At 40.9% G+C, this 17,583-nt stretch overlaps 1 protein-coding gene across 1 annotated transcript in view; it reads right to left on the reverse strand.

Moving 5' to 3' along the window:
* The window catches only part of LOC135208092 (uncharacterized), a 72,528-nt gene extending 61,735 nt beyond the window's left edge, over nt 1-10,793 (reverse strand). Inside the window, exon 1 of the mRNA XM_064240239.1 lies at nt 10,623-10,793. Coding sequence (XP_064096309.1) covers nt 10,623-10,629 — 7 coding nt within the window. The 5' untranslated portion in view covers nt 10,630-10,793. The remainder of the gene's footprint in view (nt 1-10,622) is intronic.
* Between the last annotated feature and the right edge of the window lie 6,790 nt (nt 10,794-17,583).

Here is a 17,583-nt window from a genome sequence, read left to right on the forward strand (position 1 = left end):
CTTTGTGTGTAGAATCCAAGTCGGATCCTGTTAAAGGGAGTTCGTCCCTATCTTAACAGGTCCTAACCACTACTACTGCAAGGAGCCACACTCATCAGACCACCTAACCAAACTACTAAAGATTAGTATTACGACCTAAAGAGATGCCTTCATGCATCCTCTTTAAGGCAACCAACAACAACAAATACAAGGGGGTAAAAATTTATACTACTAAACAGGATGAGTTCCAGCTCCCTGCCCCAGCACTGAATCCGCAGATACGTACGGGCCCAAGGCGAAGCATTTTTCGTAAGTGATTCTCACATCGCGTAAGTAGTGTTCGCGAACACTGACTGACATCTCCAGAATGTTGTCTCCATCAGATTTCGCACGGACATATTCTTGTTGAAAGCAAGAGAAGTTGCTATGGCTCTTACTTCGTGTGCTTTCACTTTAAGAAGCCTAAGATGTTCTTCTCTGCAGGATCCGTGTGCTTCTTTGATGAGGCTTCTCAAGAAGAAGGACAATGCGTTCTTCGACAATGGACGAGTAGGCTCTTTTACTGAACACCACAGTACCTCTCGGTTGGCTTTCAGTTGCTCTTTTCTTCTAAGGTAGTATTTCACCATTCTCACTGGGCAAAGAGTTCTCTCGGTTTCTTCTCCTACCAAAGAAGATAACCCAACGAATCTCGAAGTTCTTGGGCCATGGACTTGATGGGTTCTCATTCTTTGCAAGAAAAACCAGGAAGGAAAGAGCAAATGAGAGAGTCCTCCTTAAAACCCACATTACCATCAATCGCCTGAAGCTCACTCACTCTTCTGGCGGAAGCTAGAGCCATCAAAAACAGAGTCTTCCTGGTAAGGTCTCTGAATGAGGCTGAATTAGGGGGTTGGGCAAACCTAGAGGACCCAAGGAATTGAAGGACTACATCCAAATTCCAGCTAGGTGTCTTAGGATACTGCATTTTCGTTGTATTAAACGACCTAATAAGGTCCTGTAGGTCCTTATCTTCCGATAAGTTGAGGCCCTGTGCCTGAAGACATTCGCCAACATACTACGATAGCCTTTAATCGTCGAAACGACTAAGCCACATTCTTGTCTTAAGAATAAAAAGAAGTCTGCGATTTGATTCACAGAGGTACTGGAAGAGGAAACGTTATTCCTCTTGCACCATCTTCTGAAGACATCCCACTTCGATTGGTACACTCGTAATGTGGAAGACCTTCTCGCTCTAGCGATTGCCTTAGCAGCTGCTGACGAAAAGCCTTTCGCTCTGACCAGTTTCTGGACAGTCTGAAGCCAGTCAGACTGAGAGCGGGGAGGTTTTTGTGGTACCTGTCGAAGTGGGGCTGTCTGAGTAGATCGCTCCTTAGAGGAAGCGATCTTGGAAAATCCACTAGCCATTCCAGCACCTCTGTGAACCAATCTTGTGCTGGCCAAAAGGGAGCTATCAAAGTCATCCTCGCGGAATCTGACTCTGCGAACTTTTTTAAAGTCAACCCCAGAATCTTGAAGGGGGGAAACGCGTATACATCGAGTCCTTTCCAATCGAGTAGGAGGGCGTCTATCCCTATTGCTCCTGGATCCGAGATGGGAGAGCAATACAGATCCAGTCTTTTGTTCTTTGCAGTTGCAAACAGGTCTAAGAGAGGCCTGCCCCACAACTTCCAAAGGCTCTGGCAAACATCTTGGTGCAGAGTCCACTCTGTGGGAAGGACCTGATCTTTCCTGCTGAGGAGATCTGCCCTTACATTCCTTTCTCCCTGTACGAATCTGGTGAGAAGTTTTATCCCCCTTTCCTTCTGTCCACAGAAGAAGATCTCTTGCTGTTTCGTACAGAGAGAAGGAATGCGTCCCCCCTGTTTCCTGATGTATCCAGCCAGCCGTGGTGTTGTCCGAGTTTATTTGCACAACTGCTCCTGTCACATCTGACTCGAACTCCTTCAGAGCAAGCCACACGGCTATTAGTTCTTTCCTGTTGATGTGCCCAGGAAGACTGGTCCCCCATCCAGGTTCCTGACACCTCCTTGGTTCCCAGAGTCGCCCCCCAACCTGTTTCCGACGCATCGGAGAACAACACCAGGCTGGGTTTCTGGATTGAAGAGGCAGTCCCTGCGAGAACTTGTCGGGATCCGCCCACCATGCTAACTCTTCTTGATTTGAAGAGTAATTGACAGGGAGAACTTCAAATCCTGAGAAGGACGACTCCAATTCCGATGAAGAAAGAATTGGAGCGGTCTCAGGTGCAACCTTCCTAGGGAAACAAATTGCTCCAGTGAGGAGAGCGTCCCCAGCAGACTCATCCACTCCCCCCTCACTGTGCATACTTCTTTCCCTAAGAAGGTTGTTACTTTTTCGAGTCCCCGGGCTATCCTCTCCTGTGACGGAAAAGCCCGAAAACTCAGAGAGTTCATCTGGATCCCCAGATAAACGCACTCTTGAGCGGGAATCAGACTTGACTTCTGCAGATTGACCAGAAGTCCTAAGGAATAAGTCAAATCCAGGGTTTTCTTCAAGTCCTTCAGACAACGATCTCTGGAATTGGCCCTTATAAGCCAATCGTCGAGATAGAGCGAAATCCTCACCCCTTCCAGGTGAAGCCATTGTGCCACATTCCTCATGATGGCCGTAAAGACTTGGGGGGCCGTGGAGAGGCCAAAACACAGGGCCCTGAATTGGAAGATTCTTCCCCCATCATGAATCTTAGAAACTTCCTCGAGGAAGGATGGATTGGTACGTGGAAGTAAGCGTCCTGTAAGTCCAAGGGACACCATCCAGTCCCCTGGACGGAGTGCTGCTAACACCGAGGCAGTGGTCTCCATCGTGAACTTCTTCTTTTCGACGAAGAAGTTCAGGGCGCTTACATCCAACACCGGTCTCCATCCTCCTGAGGATTTTGGAACTAGGAACAGGCGGTTGTAAAAGCCTGCCGAAAGATGATCTGCCACTAGTTCGATCGCCTCCTTTTCCAGCATCTGGTCTACCGCTAGTCGGAGGGCTTGATTCATGATGGGGTCCCTGTATCTGGCCGTCAACTCCCTCGGGGTATTCGTCAAGGGAGGCCTCGAAAAGAACGGGATTAGATAGCCCTTCCTCAAAATAGACAGGGTCCAGGCATCTGCGTCTTTCCGGGCCCAGACTTCTGCAAACTGTAAAAGCCTGGCGCCTACAGTTGTCTGAAGGACTTGAGTCTTACTTGGGAAGGTTTGATTGACTTCGTAAAAGTCCTCCCTCTTCTGTTTGGTTTCCGACCTCTGAACGAAGAGGATCTAGAGGTAGATGCCCCTCGAAAGGGTTCCTGAGAGGTCGGCTTAGCTTTCTTTGTCTTAGTCTGGAAGGTAGGGCGCGGCTTCCTTGCAGACTGTGCTAGAAGGTCCTGCGTAGCTTTGGCAGAGAGAGCCTTCGAAATGTCTTGAACCAGGTGTTTAGGAAACAGCTGTGTAGAGAGCGGGGCAAAAAGCGAAGACGATCTCTGAGCATGTGAGACCGATTTTGTTAAAAATGAGCAAAATACTGATCTTTTCTTCAAGACCCCTGCTCCAAACAGTGAAGCTATTTCGCTGGCCCCATCTCTCACCGATTTATCCATACAGGATAAGACACAATTCAAATCCTCCGGAGAAAACGTGTCCGGTCCTTGAGTTTTTCTTGGCTAGGACTCCGAGGGACCAATCGAGAAAGTTGAAAACTTCCAAGACTCTAAAAATGCCTTTTAGAATGTGATCCATTTCATTCATTGCCCACGTTGTTCTGGCCGAATTCAAAGCTGATCTTCTAGTGGCGTCTACTAGTGCCGAAAAATCTGCGTCAGCTGAAGACGGAAGGCCCAGTCCCAAGGGTTCTCCTGTCTCATACCAAAATCCTGTCCTTCCTGAAAGCTTCGACGGAGGGAAGGCAAACATTGTTTTCCCCGCTTCCTCTTTAGTACGCATCCATGAACCGAAACTCTTGAGCGCTTTCTTCATAGAAAGAGTCGGCTTTCATTCTCACACACGAAGATCCTTTCGTTGCTTTCGCTGTGGAGAACAACGAGTGGTGGAGAAGGAGGAGCAGTAGGGCTCTCAAAGACTCTCCGAACTCCTGAAGGAGAAGTTCTGTGAGCTTCTTGTACGAAGAAACTGTTGCCGATGTATTAGTTTCTTCCTCAGAGGCTTCCTGGTCTTCTTGAGGAGGAGAACGGGGATGAGGATCCTTATGAGAATCCTTAGATGATTTCCTAGCTGGGGTACAGTGCGATGAAGGAGACAAACGTCTTGAATGAGGAGAAGATTCCAAAGTAGAAAGGCGTACAGGAGAACGACGAGTTGTAAAAGAAGGGCGCTTATCCGAAAATTCTTGTCTAAACTCGCATTCTCTAGAAAGACCACGTCTATCCCTAGGGAAACTACGAGAGGGAGAGCGCCTGCTAAGATCCTGGCGCCGATCGCGAGGAGAGCGGCTACTAGGCGCCGAGCGCCTATCTGTTACAGGGCGCTTAGAGGAATCCTGGCGCCTACCAAGCGGCGAAACGTTGCTAAAAATAGGGCGCCTTTCAGGAGCAGGGCGCTCGAGAGGCTCTTGATGCCTACGAAGTCGGAGAGCGGCTGCTACGCTCCAAGAGACGCTTAAACGGAACAGGGCGTTCGGCGAGATCTTGGTCCTTACCGAGGGGAGAACGTCTGTAAGGCTCCGAGCGCCTAACAGAAGCAGGGCGCTTGAGGCGTTCTTGACTTCTAGCAAGAGGAGACCGATGAGGAGTAGGGAGTCTCGAGAACGAAGAGCGCCTACTAGGAGAAGAACGAAGCAAACGAGGATCAAGGTGTCTTTCTCCAGGAGAACATCTACTAAAAGAATGACGCTTACCAGGAGCAGGGCTCCTACTAGACTCTTGATGTCTTACAGGGGAGGAGCGAACTCCATGCGATGAGCGCCTACCAGTCACGTTATCCGACGCCCGACTACAGTAGTCGGAAGGAGAAGTGCGCCTACTTCCAGAAGGGCATTCCCTAGGTTCTCTGAGAAGACGAGGAGAAGAAAGAAGAGACGGCGAAGACGAACCAAGTCTTCTATGACCTGAGCGACTCTCTCTTCTTGCACGAACTCTAGAAGAAGGAGAAACAGAAGGGCTGAGCGTCTACCCGAGGCAGGAATCCGATTTGAGGAAATATCTTCATAGTCCAAGGAGCGCCTATCCGTCGAATGGCGTCTCGACACCTCCGAGCGGGAGTGGTGTTCCTCTCGTGAAATGTTACGATGAGTAGAAGAATCCTCAAAAGAAGGAGAACGCCGATTGCAAGGAGAGCGCTCTTCCGACGAAACGCGCCTCGATCTCTTGATCGGGAGAGACAAATCCTTCCTTCTACGCGATCTCGATGCCAAGGAGTCCGCCAAGGCTGTGATCTGAGCTTGTAGGCCCGCTAGTACTCGAGAAGGAGAGTCCCCAGGATCTTCTTCCGAAGCAAGCTCAGCGCGAGGCGCGGGAGAAGGAGGGCGATCACCGGATCTCCTAGGCTTCTTTGCTTGCAAGGAAGCTACATCAGAAAAGTCTTCTGGGCTGGACGCCAACGTACTGTAGGGAGCCTCCGCAGCCCTCTTCAACGGGCGTGACGCCTCCTTAGAGCTCCAACCCACGCTTCGGCGAAGGAGAAGAGGATGACGAAAACACTGGCGAAGAATATTCTTCTTCTTACGATCCAAGGCAGCCTGGAGCGAACTTCAGGATCTGCCGAGGGGACGCCTGACCGGTGGGGGCTCTCCCTAGCCCTCCTGCGGCTTTCGACTTTCCTCCTCCACTGGAACTGGGAGTCTGGAAGAGGTCTAGGCCTGGAGGCACTAAGGAGCCGTCAGACGCACCCTCCACATCACTGGGTACACTGCACTTATCATCACTGACACTCTTACCTTGCTCAGTACGAAGATTCTTGTCTTCCTTAGAACACAAGGAAGCTTTTGAGGCCGCCGCCTCCGAAGACGAATCTACGGCTTCGGTGCGGGGAGCAGGAGCTGAGACCTGGGAGGAAGGTTCTAAAACTACATTAATGTTAGTTTCATTCTCACTCATTCTCGACCTGCTCGAGCTCCTTGAAGAAGCTTTACGTACCCTATCCCTTTCAAGTTTCCTAATATAAGAAGAAAGAGCCTTATATTCATCTTCGTTCAAAACCTCACACTCTTGACACGGGTTACTAAACGAACATTCATTCCCCCTACATTTAACACAGAAAGTGTGAGGTCCACCGCAGCTTTCGGTAACCTCACCTTACATCCATCGGTCACACATACTCTAAACAAAACCGGAGTTTTGGAAACAGAATCAAAATCAGACATTCTACAGGAAAATCCGCGCAAAGTCAATAACGGTCCACAATAAGCGTATGCCAAGCCAACATAGAGCGAATACGTCACCAAAATGTTCAAATCAATCTCCAGGCAAGCGAGAAATGAAGAATATATCGGAAGAAACGACAACAGTTGTTATCGCTTCAGCGACAGAAAAAAATCTGGCTGGAGAGATAGATTGGTTCATACTCCCGCCACCCAGCGGCGGGTAAGGTAGACCACCTGACCTACCTGTCGCGTGTGCCGCGAGATTTGAAATTCTGTCGGAACGTCGGAGACTATAGCTAAGTATATATCTGGCAGGGAAGTTCATGTACAAAATTACGTTTGCTTTGTGAATTGCTTTCTCAATTATATGGTCAGGGTATTTTAAAAGACGAAAGTTGCTTGCGAATTAGTTCAAATTCTTTTTCCAGGAATTCTGGGGAACAAATTCGTAAGGCTCTTAAGAACAAGTTACTAGCTACACCTATCTTGATAGTAACGTCATGATAGCTAAAGTAGTGAATGTATGAAAGTGAGAACGTTGGTTTTCTGTATATGGTAAATTTGTATTCTGTCGTATCTCTGATTATTAAAACATCAAGAAAAGGAATTTTGTTGTCTGTTTCCCATTCAACTTTAAATTTGATGATGGGCACTAATGTGTTTATTCGAGAGGAATTCATTGAAATTGCCCCACCTATTATCCCAAAATGTTAGGATATCATCCACGTATCTCACCACAGCAGTTTTTTTGGGTTTTTATCGCATTTATTACTGTAGTTTCAAAGTATTCCATGTACAGATTGGCTAGAACAGGACTTAAAGGACTACCCATACTACACCCGAATTTTTGCTTGTAGAATGATTCCCCGAATGAAAATACGTTATTAGATGCACATAATTCAACTAGCTTTATTATTTTGTCAAGCGCCAATGGGAAATGATCTGAATAGGGGGATAATTTTACCCTTAAAAACTGAAGAACGTCCTGTACTGGTACTTTAGTGAACAGGGAATCTACGTCAAGGCTTAAAAGTTTTATGTTGTGAAGTGGTATATGTGCTTCTCTGAATTTGTGACAAAAATCTTCCGAATGTTTAATGTGACTGGGAGAAAAAGTGCCTAAAAAAGGGGAAAGGAGGCCAGCTAACCATTTAGAAATTTTGTAATTGAAAGCACCGGCACATGAAACGATAGGTCTGAATGGAAGATTGTCTTTGTGAGTTTTGGGAAGGCCATAAAAATAGGGTAATTTAGGATTAATTACTTTAAATTTCTCTAATAGTTCAATACTCTTTTTGTCTTTGCCAATTAATCTTACTTTCCGAAAAAATTCTGTGGGAAACGTTTGGAGGGGATTTTTTCGTCAGTTTTTCGTATGTGTTTTGTGTCGTTAAGGAGCTGGTTGATTTTGTCAAGGTAGAAGTCTTTGTCCATTATTACGATTTTGCCGTCTTTGTCGGATCTACTTATTATAACATCTAACTTTTTTAGCGAGTGGATGGCTATCATGAATCTGCGGGGAACAGGATATTTCTTATGTAAGTCAGTTAAAGCATTTAGTAACACTCCTTTTAAACATATCTCTAAAAAAGTTAGATGTTATAATAAGTAGATCCGACAAAGACGGCAAAAATCGTATAATGGACAAAGACTTCTACCTTGACAAAATCAACCAGCTCCTTAACGACACAAACACATACGAAAAACTGACGAAAAATCCCCTCCAAAACGTTCCCACAGAATTTTTCGGAAAGTAAGATTAATTGGCAAAGACAAAAAGAGTATTGAACTATTAGAGAAATTTAAAGTAATTAATCCTAAATTACCCTATTTTTTATGGCCTTCCCAAAACTCACAAAGACAATCTTCCATTCAGACCTATCGTTTCATGTGCCGGTGCTTTCAATTACAAAATTTCTAAATGGTTAGCTGGCCTCCTTTCCCCTTTTTTTATTTTTGGCACTTTTTCTCCCAGTCACATTAAACATTCGGAAGATTTTTGTCACAAATTCAGAGAAGCACATATACCCCTTCACAACATAAAACTTTTAAGCCTTGACGTAGATTCCCTGTTCACTAAAGTACCAGTACAGGACGTTCTTCAGTTTTAAGGGTAAAATTATCCCCTATTCAGATCATTTCCCATTGGCGCTTGACAAAATAATAAAGCTAGTTGAATTATGTGCATCTAATAACGTATTTTCATTCGGGGAATCATTCTACAAGCAAAAATTTCGGGTGTAGTATGGGTAGTCCTTTAAGTCCTGTTCTAGCCAATCTGTACATGGAATACTTTGAAACTACAGTAATAAATGCGATAAAACCCAAACATGCTGTGGATGAGATACGTGGATGATACCTAACATTTTGGGATAATAGGTGGGGCAATTTCAATGAATTCCTCACGAAATTAAAACACATTAGTGCCCAGCATCAAATTTAAAGTTGAATGGGAAACAGACAACAAAATTCCTTTTCTTGATGTTTTAATAATCAGAGATACGACAGAATACAAATACCATATACAGAAAACCAACGTTCTCACTTTCATACATTCACTACTTTAGCTATCATGACGTTACTATCAAGATAGGTGTAGCTAGTAACTTGTTCTTAAGAGCCTTACGAATTTGTTCCCCAGAATTCCTGGAAAAAGAATTTGAACTAATTCGCAAGCAACTTTCGTCTTTAAAACAATACCCTGACCATATAATTGAGAAAGCAATTCACAAAGCAAACGTAATTTTCTACCGACCCCCTAAAGACAAGACCAGAGATACACCAACAATAAAATAATAATTCCCCACCTGGACACGATTAAGAGAATAACCAACCCCCTGGGAAAATCGAACCCTTTTGTATTTACTTACCCAAACACCTTAGCCAAATCCCTGATTAACGTCCAACAAAAGACATCTCCAAAGGACTCGGGGTATACGAAATCCCATGCCAGGACTGTGACCAATCTTACATCGGATTTACAGGTAATCCCTTCCCCAGAGATTAATACAACACAAACGGTCAGTTAGGTATGGACAACAGAACTCGGCTATTTTCAACCATATAAATGAACATAACCATAGAATAAACTGGAATTTGTCGTGTAATTTATAGCAGCAACTGCCGGTACAAGAGTCAAATGATGGAATCGGCCTTAATAAAAGAGAGGCAGGTAATGAACATCTCAAGAGGAGCATGGATTTCGGACACGATCGACAACGTCTTCATTCAACCAACCCTTAAGAAGATTAAAGGAAGTTATCAGCGGGGGTGACTTAAAATGGCTTGTTTGTGGATGGACCTCTTGGTATAAATACCACCACCTTTTCTGTAAACTTTTCTCATTCATCTACCTGAAGAGGGAGACAGCAGTCTCTGAAATATAGTACTTTTCTCTATATTTTGGTGTTTTTTTATGGGCTCCTTTTATTAGATATATATATATATATATATATATATATAATATAATATATATATATATATATGTATATATATATATATATATATATATATATATATATATATATATATATATATATATATATATAAATATATATATATATATATAGAGAGAGAGAGAGAGAGAGAGAGAGAAGAGAGGGAGAGAGAGAGAGAGAGAGAGAGAGAGAGAGAATGTGTATGTAATATATATATAATATATATATATATATATATATATATATATATATATATATATATATATATATATATATATATATATATATAATATAATTACTTAGCATGAAATTAATGCTTTAGGCTAACCTAACCTACACAGTCATAGGCCTAAGGCAATTAGGCCTATCATGTAGGATAGGCTTATATGATGTCATGGTAGAATATTAAATTAATAATCATCAACACAGGGTGAGACACAATAAAGCCTAGGCCTACCAATTCCAGCTTCCCATTTAGGCCGAGCTCGGTCCAAACAGCATAGTAGGGGCCTATGGCAACGAAGACTGGCGGGCCTCTTGATAGGCTTATATGAATATTTGCATGTAATAATCAACAAAATAAAATACCGAAATATGATTAAACCGAATGTAGGTTACTTGTTGCACTAGAGCTCAACGGAAACTATACGCAGCCATAGGCCATACGGTGACTACCTAGGCCTACCCTACGCCTGAAGCCTATTTTAATTTTGTATTATAGGCCTATATTTAAAAGTAAGATGTTGTTGTCGAAATAATTTCAGGAATTTAACGAAATTTAGTTAATTATTAGGTAGAATTATCATCTGGAGGTCATATTATTAATAGGCATGTATATAAATATAAACACTCTAGGCCTACCTCGAGAACCATAGGCCTATAGCTATACAAACTCACCCAACATTTCACGACGATGGAATTACTTCAGGTAAATCTCCCTTCCGCATTACACTAATTGAACGTCGTTGATTCACTCAAATGCCCGAATTAAATTGGTAGATTTATTTCTTACGTTGTGGTTCGTGTCCCCTCGAGAAACTGTGGAGCTGAGGGAACCCTCATCTGCTGCTCCGCGAGCGTTCCGTCGAGTTCGCGAGTCCGATGTTTTTAAATTTTTTTTTTTATGATTTTCGTCTGTGTTTCGTCCCTTTTAATATCAGATCATCCTTTAATATATATTTTAAGTGATTACATTCTATAATTGACATCATTAGCATCAAATTATGGCGTTTCAAGCATTTCAAGTAAATATTGCCTGGAAGAACGCGCTATCGGTTGACTTTGGGAAGGGCTGTTTTAACTTTTTATGAATTTCGTCTGCATTTCGTAATTTTGAAATACTAGATCATCCTATTATGTGTATTTGATGCCATTAAATTCTACAATTGACGTATTATCACCATCAAACAGTTATTTGACCTAAATATGGCACTGACGAGCGTTCTATTTGAAGTAAATATGGCACTGACGAGCGTTCTATCGATTGACTTTGTGAACGTTAATCAGTTTTTATGAATTTCGTTTATATTTCGTAGTGTTAAATAACAGATTTTTCCGATAATATATATTCAGTTTTTAAAAAAAATTATAGGTGACGTATTAACATCAAAAGAAGTTATTTCAAGTAAATATAACATTGTCTTGAGTTACACCGGTTTACTTCGGGAGCGTTACTTTACCACTATTTGCGAAGTTCGTCTGTATTTTGTTCTTTTAAATATAACATTATCATCCTGCAGTATATGTTCATAATTATCAAATTATGACTGTTATATATTATTTACATCTAAAAAATGTATTATGTCAAGTAAACATGGCATTGACAAGAGCTCCACCGATTACTTCAGGGACTTATTTTTTACACTACGAAGTTCTTCTATATTTCTTACATTTAAATATCAAATCATCCTCCAGTACATGTTTGAAAATTTTAAAAATTTTAATGTACTTATTATTTTTTTTATAAAACAAGATGTATTGTTTCAAATAAATAAGGAATTGATGAGCGCAATCTTCGTCTCGTTTGGTACGAAACGGTGCCCGGTGTACTTTTTTTCTTTTCTTTTTTTTTACTTTTAAATATCAAATATCTTCCATATATGTTTAGAACTATTAGAAATATTAATATATATTATTTACAATAAAGAAACATGATATTTCAGTTAAATCTAGGATTGACAAGCTCAAATTCCATCTTATTTGGTACGAAACGGCGCCTGGTGTATGTGTATTTGATGCCATTAAATTCTACAATTGACGTATTATCACCATCAAAACAAGTTATTTGACCTAAATATGGCACTGACGAGCGTTCTATTTGAAGTAAATATGGCACTGACGAGCGTTCTATCGGTTGACTTTGAGAACGTTACTTTAACAGTTTGTATGAATTTCGTCTCTATTTCGTAGTGTTAAATAACAGATTTTTCCGATAATATATATTCCAGTTTTTTAAAAAAAAAAAAAAAAAAATTATAGGTGACGTATTAACATCAAAAGAAGTTATTTCAAGTAAATATAACATTGTCTTGAGTTACACCGGTTTTACCTTCGGGAACGTTACTTACCACTATTTGCGAGGTGGTCTGTATTTTTTTGGTTCTTTTAAATATAACTTCATCCTGCAGTATATGTTCATAATTATTAAATTATGTCTGTTATATATTATTGACATCTAAAAATGTATATGTCAAGTAAACATGGCATTGACAAGAGCTCCACCGATTACTTCAGGGACTTATTTTTACACTACGAAGTTCTTCTATATTTCTTACATTTAAATATCAAATCATCCTCCAGTACATGTTTGAAAATTTTAAAAATTTTAATGTACTTATATTTATATTAAAAAGATGTATTGTTTCAAATAAATAAGGAATTGATGAGCGCAATCTTCGTCTCGTTTTGGTACGAACGGTGCCCGGTGTACTTTTTTTTTTTCTTTTCTTTTTTTTTACTTTTTAAATATCAAATATCTTCCATATATGTTTTTAGAACATTAGAAATATTAAGTATATATTATTTACAATAAAGAAACATGATATTTTCAGTTAAATCTAGGATTGGACAAGCTCAAATTCCATCTTATTTTGTACGAAACGGCGCCTGGTGTATGGGTACCGCCGTGGGGCTAATCCGGTAAATAGTCTGAACACACAGATTCCCTTTTCTTTCCTCGGCGGACGGAGAAGAACACTTGGAGGGCAAATCAAGAAGAAAGCCGTTTGTTGCGAAGAAAGCGTTTTGTTGGTTTATAAATAAATTCCTCCCCAGATTTGGACGACGGCGGTTGCCGAGTCTTGTTTATTTACTTGTTTACGATTTTTGAAGGTCGGAGCCAAACTGTTTCTCTTCCTGAATAGCGAACAGAAATTTTCTTCTTCTTCTCCTTCTTACGTTTTCAGAAGGTCAGGGCCGAAAATTGTCATGTTCTCTTCCTGTATAGTAAAGCAGAATTGCTTTATATATATATATATATATATATATATATATATATATATATATATATATATATATATATATATATATACATATATACATATATATATATATATATATAATATATATATATATATATATATATATATATATATATATATATATATATATATATATATATATTCAGTAACAACCTGTATCTGCTCTACCCACTAATGAAAGACAGAAATATACCTCGCAAAGTGAAAACCATAATATACCTCTCTATTTTAAGACCAATATTGACTTATGGCCATGAATCATGGACATTAACATCAAGAACTAGAAGCCAACTTCAAGCAGCTGAAATGAAAGCCCTAAGACTCATAAAAGGTGTAACAAGACTAGATAGGCTACGAAATGAAGACATTAGAAGAGAACTGGGAGTGGAGGGGATACTAGATTTGTGGAGAGAGGACAGCTTAGATGGTTTGGACACACCAAAAGAATGGAGGAGGAGCGATATCCTATAAGGTTTTTGGAATGACACCGGAAGGAAGGAGACCGGTAGGAAGACCAAAAATGAGATGGCTACAAAACATAGAGAGAGGAGTAGAGAGGAGAGGCTCTAGTTTGCGGGAAGTTGATGAGATGAGGCTCTATGATGATCGCCAAGAATGGAGACTGTTCCTGAAGCAGGACGACTGACAGGCCTGGAGGCCTACCTGGCGTCTGGTGAGAAAGGTGAGAAATTGTCTTTCTCCATAGTAAATAACCATTTCCCTTTTTTAACGTACTACAAATAAAACAATAATTACTCGGTGAAAAGCACTTTTTTTGCATTCCGATGTTATGAATAAGCAGACTTTTTTTCTTTCTTTACTCGATCTCCGAACGCAGCTTAATAAATTGAAACTGCATTTATTTATTCATTTATCTCTCTCCATTTATTTATTTATCTTTCTCCATTTATTTATTTATTTATTTATTTATTTGCGCGTAGCATAAGGCGGCCAACACTGACGCCACAATTATGGTCACGCAAGCACGCGCGACCATTACCGAGATTAATGGTGACTCACCTTTATGGCAACGCCGACCTTGGCGAGCCTATCAGTCCCTGATATTTGGTATTAAGAAATGTTTTTAATAAATATATAGTATTTTATATCTATATATATATATATATAGATATATATTATATATTATATATATATTGTTGCATGATATCAGTTTGTGACCTAGAAAATCTCATGTGAGAAACAGTTGACTTCAAGTTAATATACCGTTTTCTGGCCTGTAGGTGGTCAGTGCCATCAGTGCACCTCATTTGGTGCACTGCAGCAGTAGGCTACTTATATAAGTTCTTTGCAGCATCCTTTGGCCCCAAGCTGCAACCCTTTTCATTCCTTTTACTGTACCTCCATTCATATTCTCTTTCTTCCATCTTGCTATCAACACACTCCTAACAATTGTTGCATAGTACAATTGCGAAGTTTTCGTCCGTTGCACCTTTCAAACCTTCTTACTTTCAGTTTCCATTTCAGTGCTGAATGATCTCATAAGTCCCAGTGCATGACCTTTGCTAGTTCAATGAAACCATTGAGTGGATTTTTCTGTTCTGTGCGTAGGTAGGTCAATTGTCCTGCGTGTATTCCGTAGTGTAAAGCGGAAAGTGTGACTGATGGTGAGTTCGGCAGCTGGATTGATTAAGTTTATGTGGGGGGGGTGGGGGGGGGGGCGGGAGGATTTTGCCCACTTGTTTTTGAGCTTGTAATCCGCCACATCGTCTTTGAGCTTAACTGTACCTGGTCTGTACTTTTCCTGTGAAAAGAATTTGTGGGGTTTAAGGAGTGTGCCCCAATTTTAGAGACAGCTTTCATCATCTGAGTTATTTAGTCACCCCAAAGGAAAGTGTAAAGCAACTGGAAAACCCAAAATGTAAAGAGAAATGAAACGTCAAGTTAAATTTTCATTAAAACTAGCTGAAGAATTTTTTGGAGAAGGAAACTTGAAAGATAAAGGGAAACTGTTTCACTAAAGCACTGAATTTTGATGAGATACGGGATCAAAAGTCAAGTTCACAGATTAATAAAGGGGATAACTCAAGTTCACAAAATTAAATAAAAATAAAAGGATAAGGTAATTCAACATTGCGTGAATTCAACAGAATAGAACAAAATAGTAAACAGTCGAAAAATAGAGGAACGACTCATAACAAAGCCATAAATAGGAAAGGAAGAAAAGAAATAGTAGGTAAGTGAACTTAGCACTGAGAAATACCAATGGATGGAGAGGAAAACAGAGCTTGTGATGTCAAGAACAACAGATTTTAACCAGTTAGATGGAAGGTTTGGCCTAAGCTTACAGAGGGAAGGAGTAAGGAAACCATCACAAATTTTGGGTAACAAAGCCCCAAGCCGTATGCTGTTGAATGCCTTTGAGATGATTGGTAATGGAAAATAAATCTCTGAAGTTTGACAGAGTTGGTAACTAAACATCAGGGAGTTGAGCAAGCTGTGATGGTAGGTCTTGGCTTACAGAAGCCGCGATTGGGATCTGACGGAGGAGAGTTGGGTTGACTATGTATTAAAGAGTTAGTTCAGTAAAGTTTTTAGTACTGTGACAGTAGGCAGAAGCTTAAGCAAAACGCAACCCCATAAGAATAAGATCAATTAAGACATGTTTCCTTGAGGAAGGATGCATGCATAGTTGAACAGTCAAGAAAGAAATACAGCCAGGTACAGGTGCCAGTTTATCCACAGACTCCTTGAGGAATTGGACAGGATTATGAATCAGGCAGTATGCAATGCAATGCCAGTGTTTAATAAGTCAAGAACATTGTGGCTCCTACAAGGCAGAGAACATAATAGAGTACATAGCAACAGATAGAGGTGAAGTAGGAGGTTCAGGACTGAAAACATATCTGAAAGAAGAGTTGGCTGACAATGGAAACCAAAGAATATGGGCCTGTTACTAGGGAGGGGGCGGTTAATAATTTAGCAGATCCATTAACACTTGAGATAGAAGGAGAATTTAGCTCACAGATGATGTTGAATGCCTTCCAAGAAAAGGATCAAACACCTTTCCAGTAGGAGATAAGACCAGAAACATTAGACCTCATTAGTACGAAAAACCTTTTCCTTTTGAAGTGCAGAACCACATTAGTTCTGAGCATTATAAAAGAAGCTTGGGTAGAAGCAAAGCAATCAGCTAGATAGCTGAGAAGCAACACTGATCAATTCATGAGTTAGAAGAGAAAGTTTTAACTGAAGAGGTGATGTATACATCAGAACATAAGTTTAAAACCTCACCAACATTGGCAGCTGGAAGGTCAGAAATAAAGTCATACTAAACCCCAGTGGGAACTCCAGGGCATACCAGAGATGCCAGTGATAAGAATGACATGTCAGGTACTTTGTCACAATGATCAAGAACATGTGCTTTGGATAATTTGTTCTACATCATTGCTGAGAGTAAAGCCAAAGTCCATAGAATTATGCAAGTCACAAAAAATTTAGGGAAAAGAGTATGTAGCCAAAGGCACCTTTGAGAAAGGAAATCTAGGATTCGCAAGTGTAGCTATGTAGGTGAGATGATATTGCAGTAATCGCAAAATCCATCTTCGGTACAAAAGACAGTCATGAGACGATTGATCTGTGCAGCTGCGTTTCAGAGAGAAGCAAAAGCTTCAAGGAGGAGAAAGACAAGTTGTCTGCTACAATAGGAGGTTATAGAGGCTAGACCTCAAATATTAGAGAGAAGAGAAGCAAAGGAGGCAGGCCTCGTGAGCAATTAGAAGTCGTGGATGGAACCATAACTGTTACAGGATTAGTTCACTTTTCATCCAAGGGTAGTCAAAGGCCCCTCCTCCCCCCGCAGATGTTGTATTCACCCCAAACTGCAAAGTCTTGGTCAAAATTAAAAAAAATTTCCTAAAATGGGGAATTGGTCCAATGGATAGATTCTGCAGAATACTTATGGCGGTTACACCGTAACTCAGTAGCACCAATCTGTGAAAATGTTCATGATAGAATATGTAAGATTATTTTGAAAAGGAAGACTTCACAAGGCAGGTAGAAAAGTGAAGGCAGAGAGGCAATTGTGAGGTGAAAGAAGACCCTACCTAGTTAGAAAGATCGTCAGTGAATCTTGCATCAGGAGCTTACAGGAAGGAAAATGGGTCAGTATAAAGCCCCTGGACGAAAAAATGATCACTGATTGCCAGAACCTACAGTTTGTTTATATGGGGGCTGACAGTGAACAATTGCAGCTGATGTTATTGAGGGTAATCGTGATTGGCTGAGGCCCGTGGTGTTCCCCTCCCACAAGTAAATGTATCAGCCAATGGGATGCAAGCATCAAGTCTTCAAAGGCATCAGATGTGAATATTTACCGTCAGTCCGTGTTTGGAATGTGAGGTTAGCAAGAGAAATGAGAG

The sequence above is a fragment of the Macrobrachium nipponense genome, chromosome 34 (genome assembly GCF_015104395.2).
Source record: "Macrobrachium nipponense isolate FS-2020 chromosome 34, ASM1510439v2, whole genome shotgun sequence".
In the NCBI taxonomy this organism is placed as follows: Eukaryota; Metazoa; Arthropoda; class Malacostraca; order Decapoda; family Palaemonidae; genus Macrobrachium; species Macrobrachium nipponense.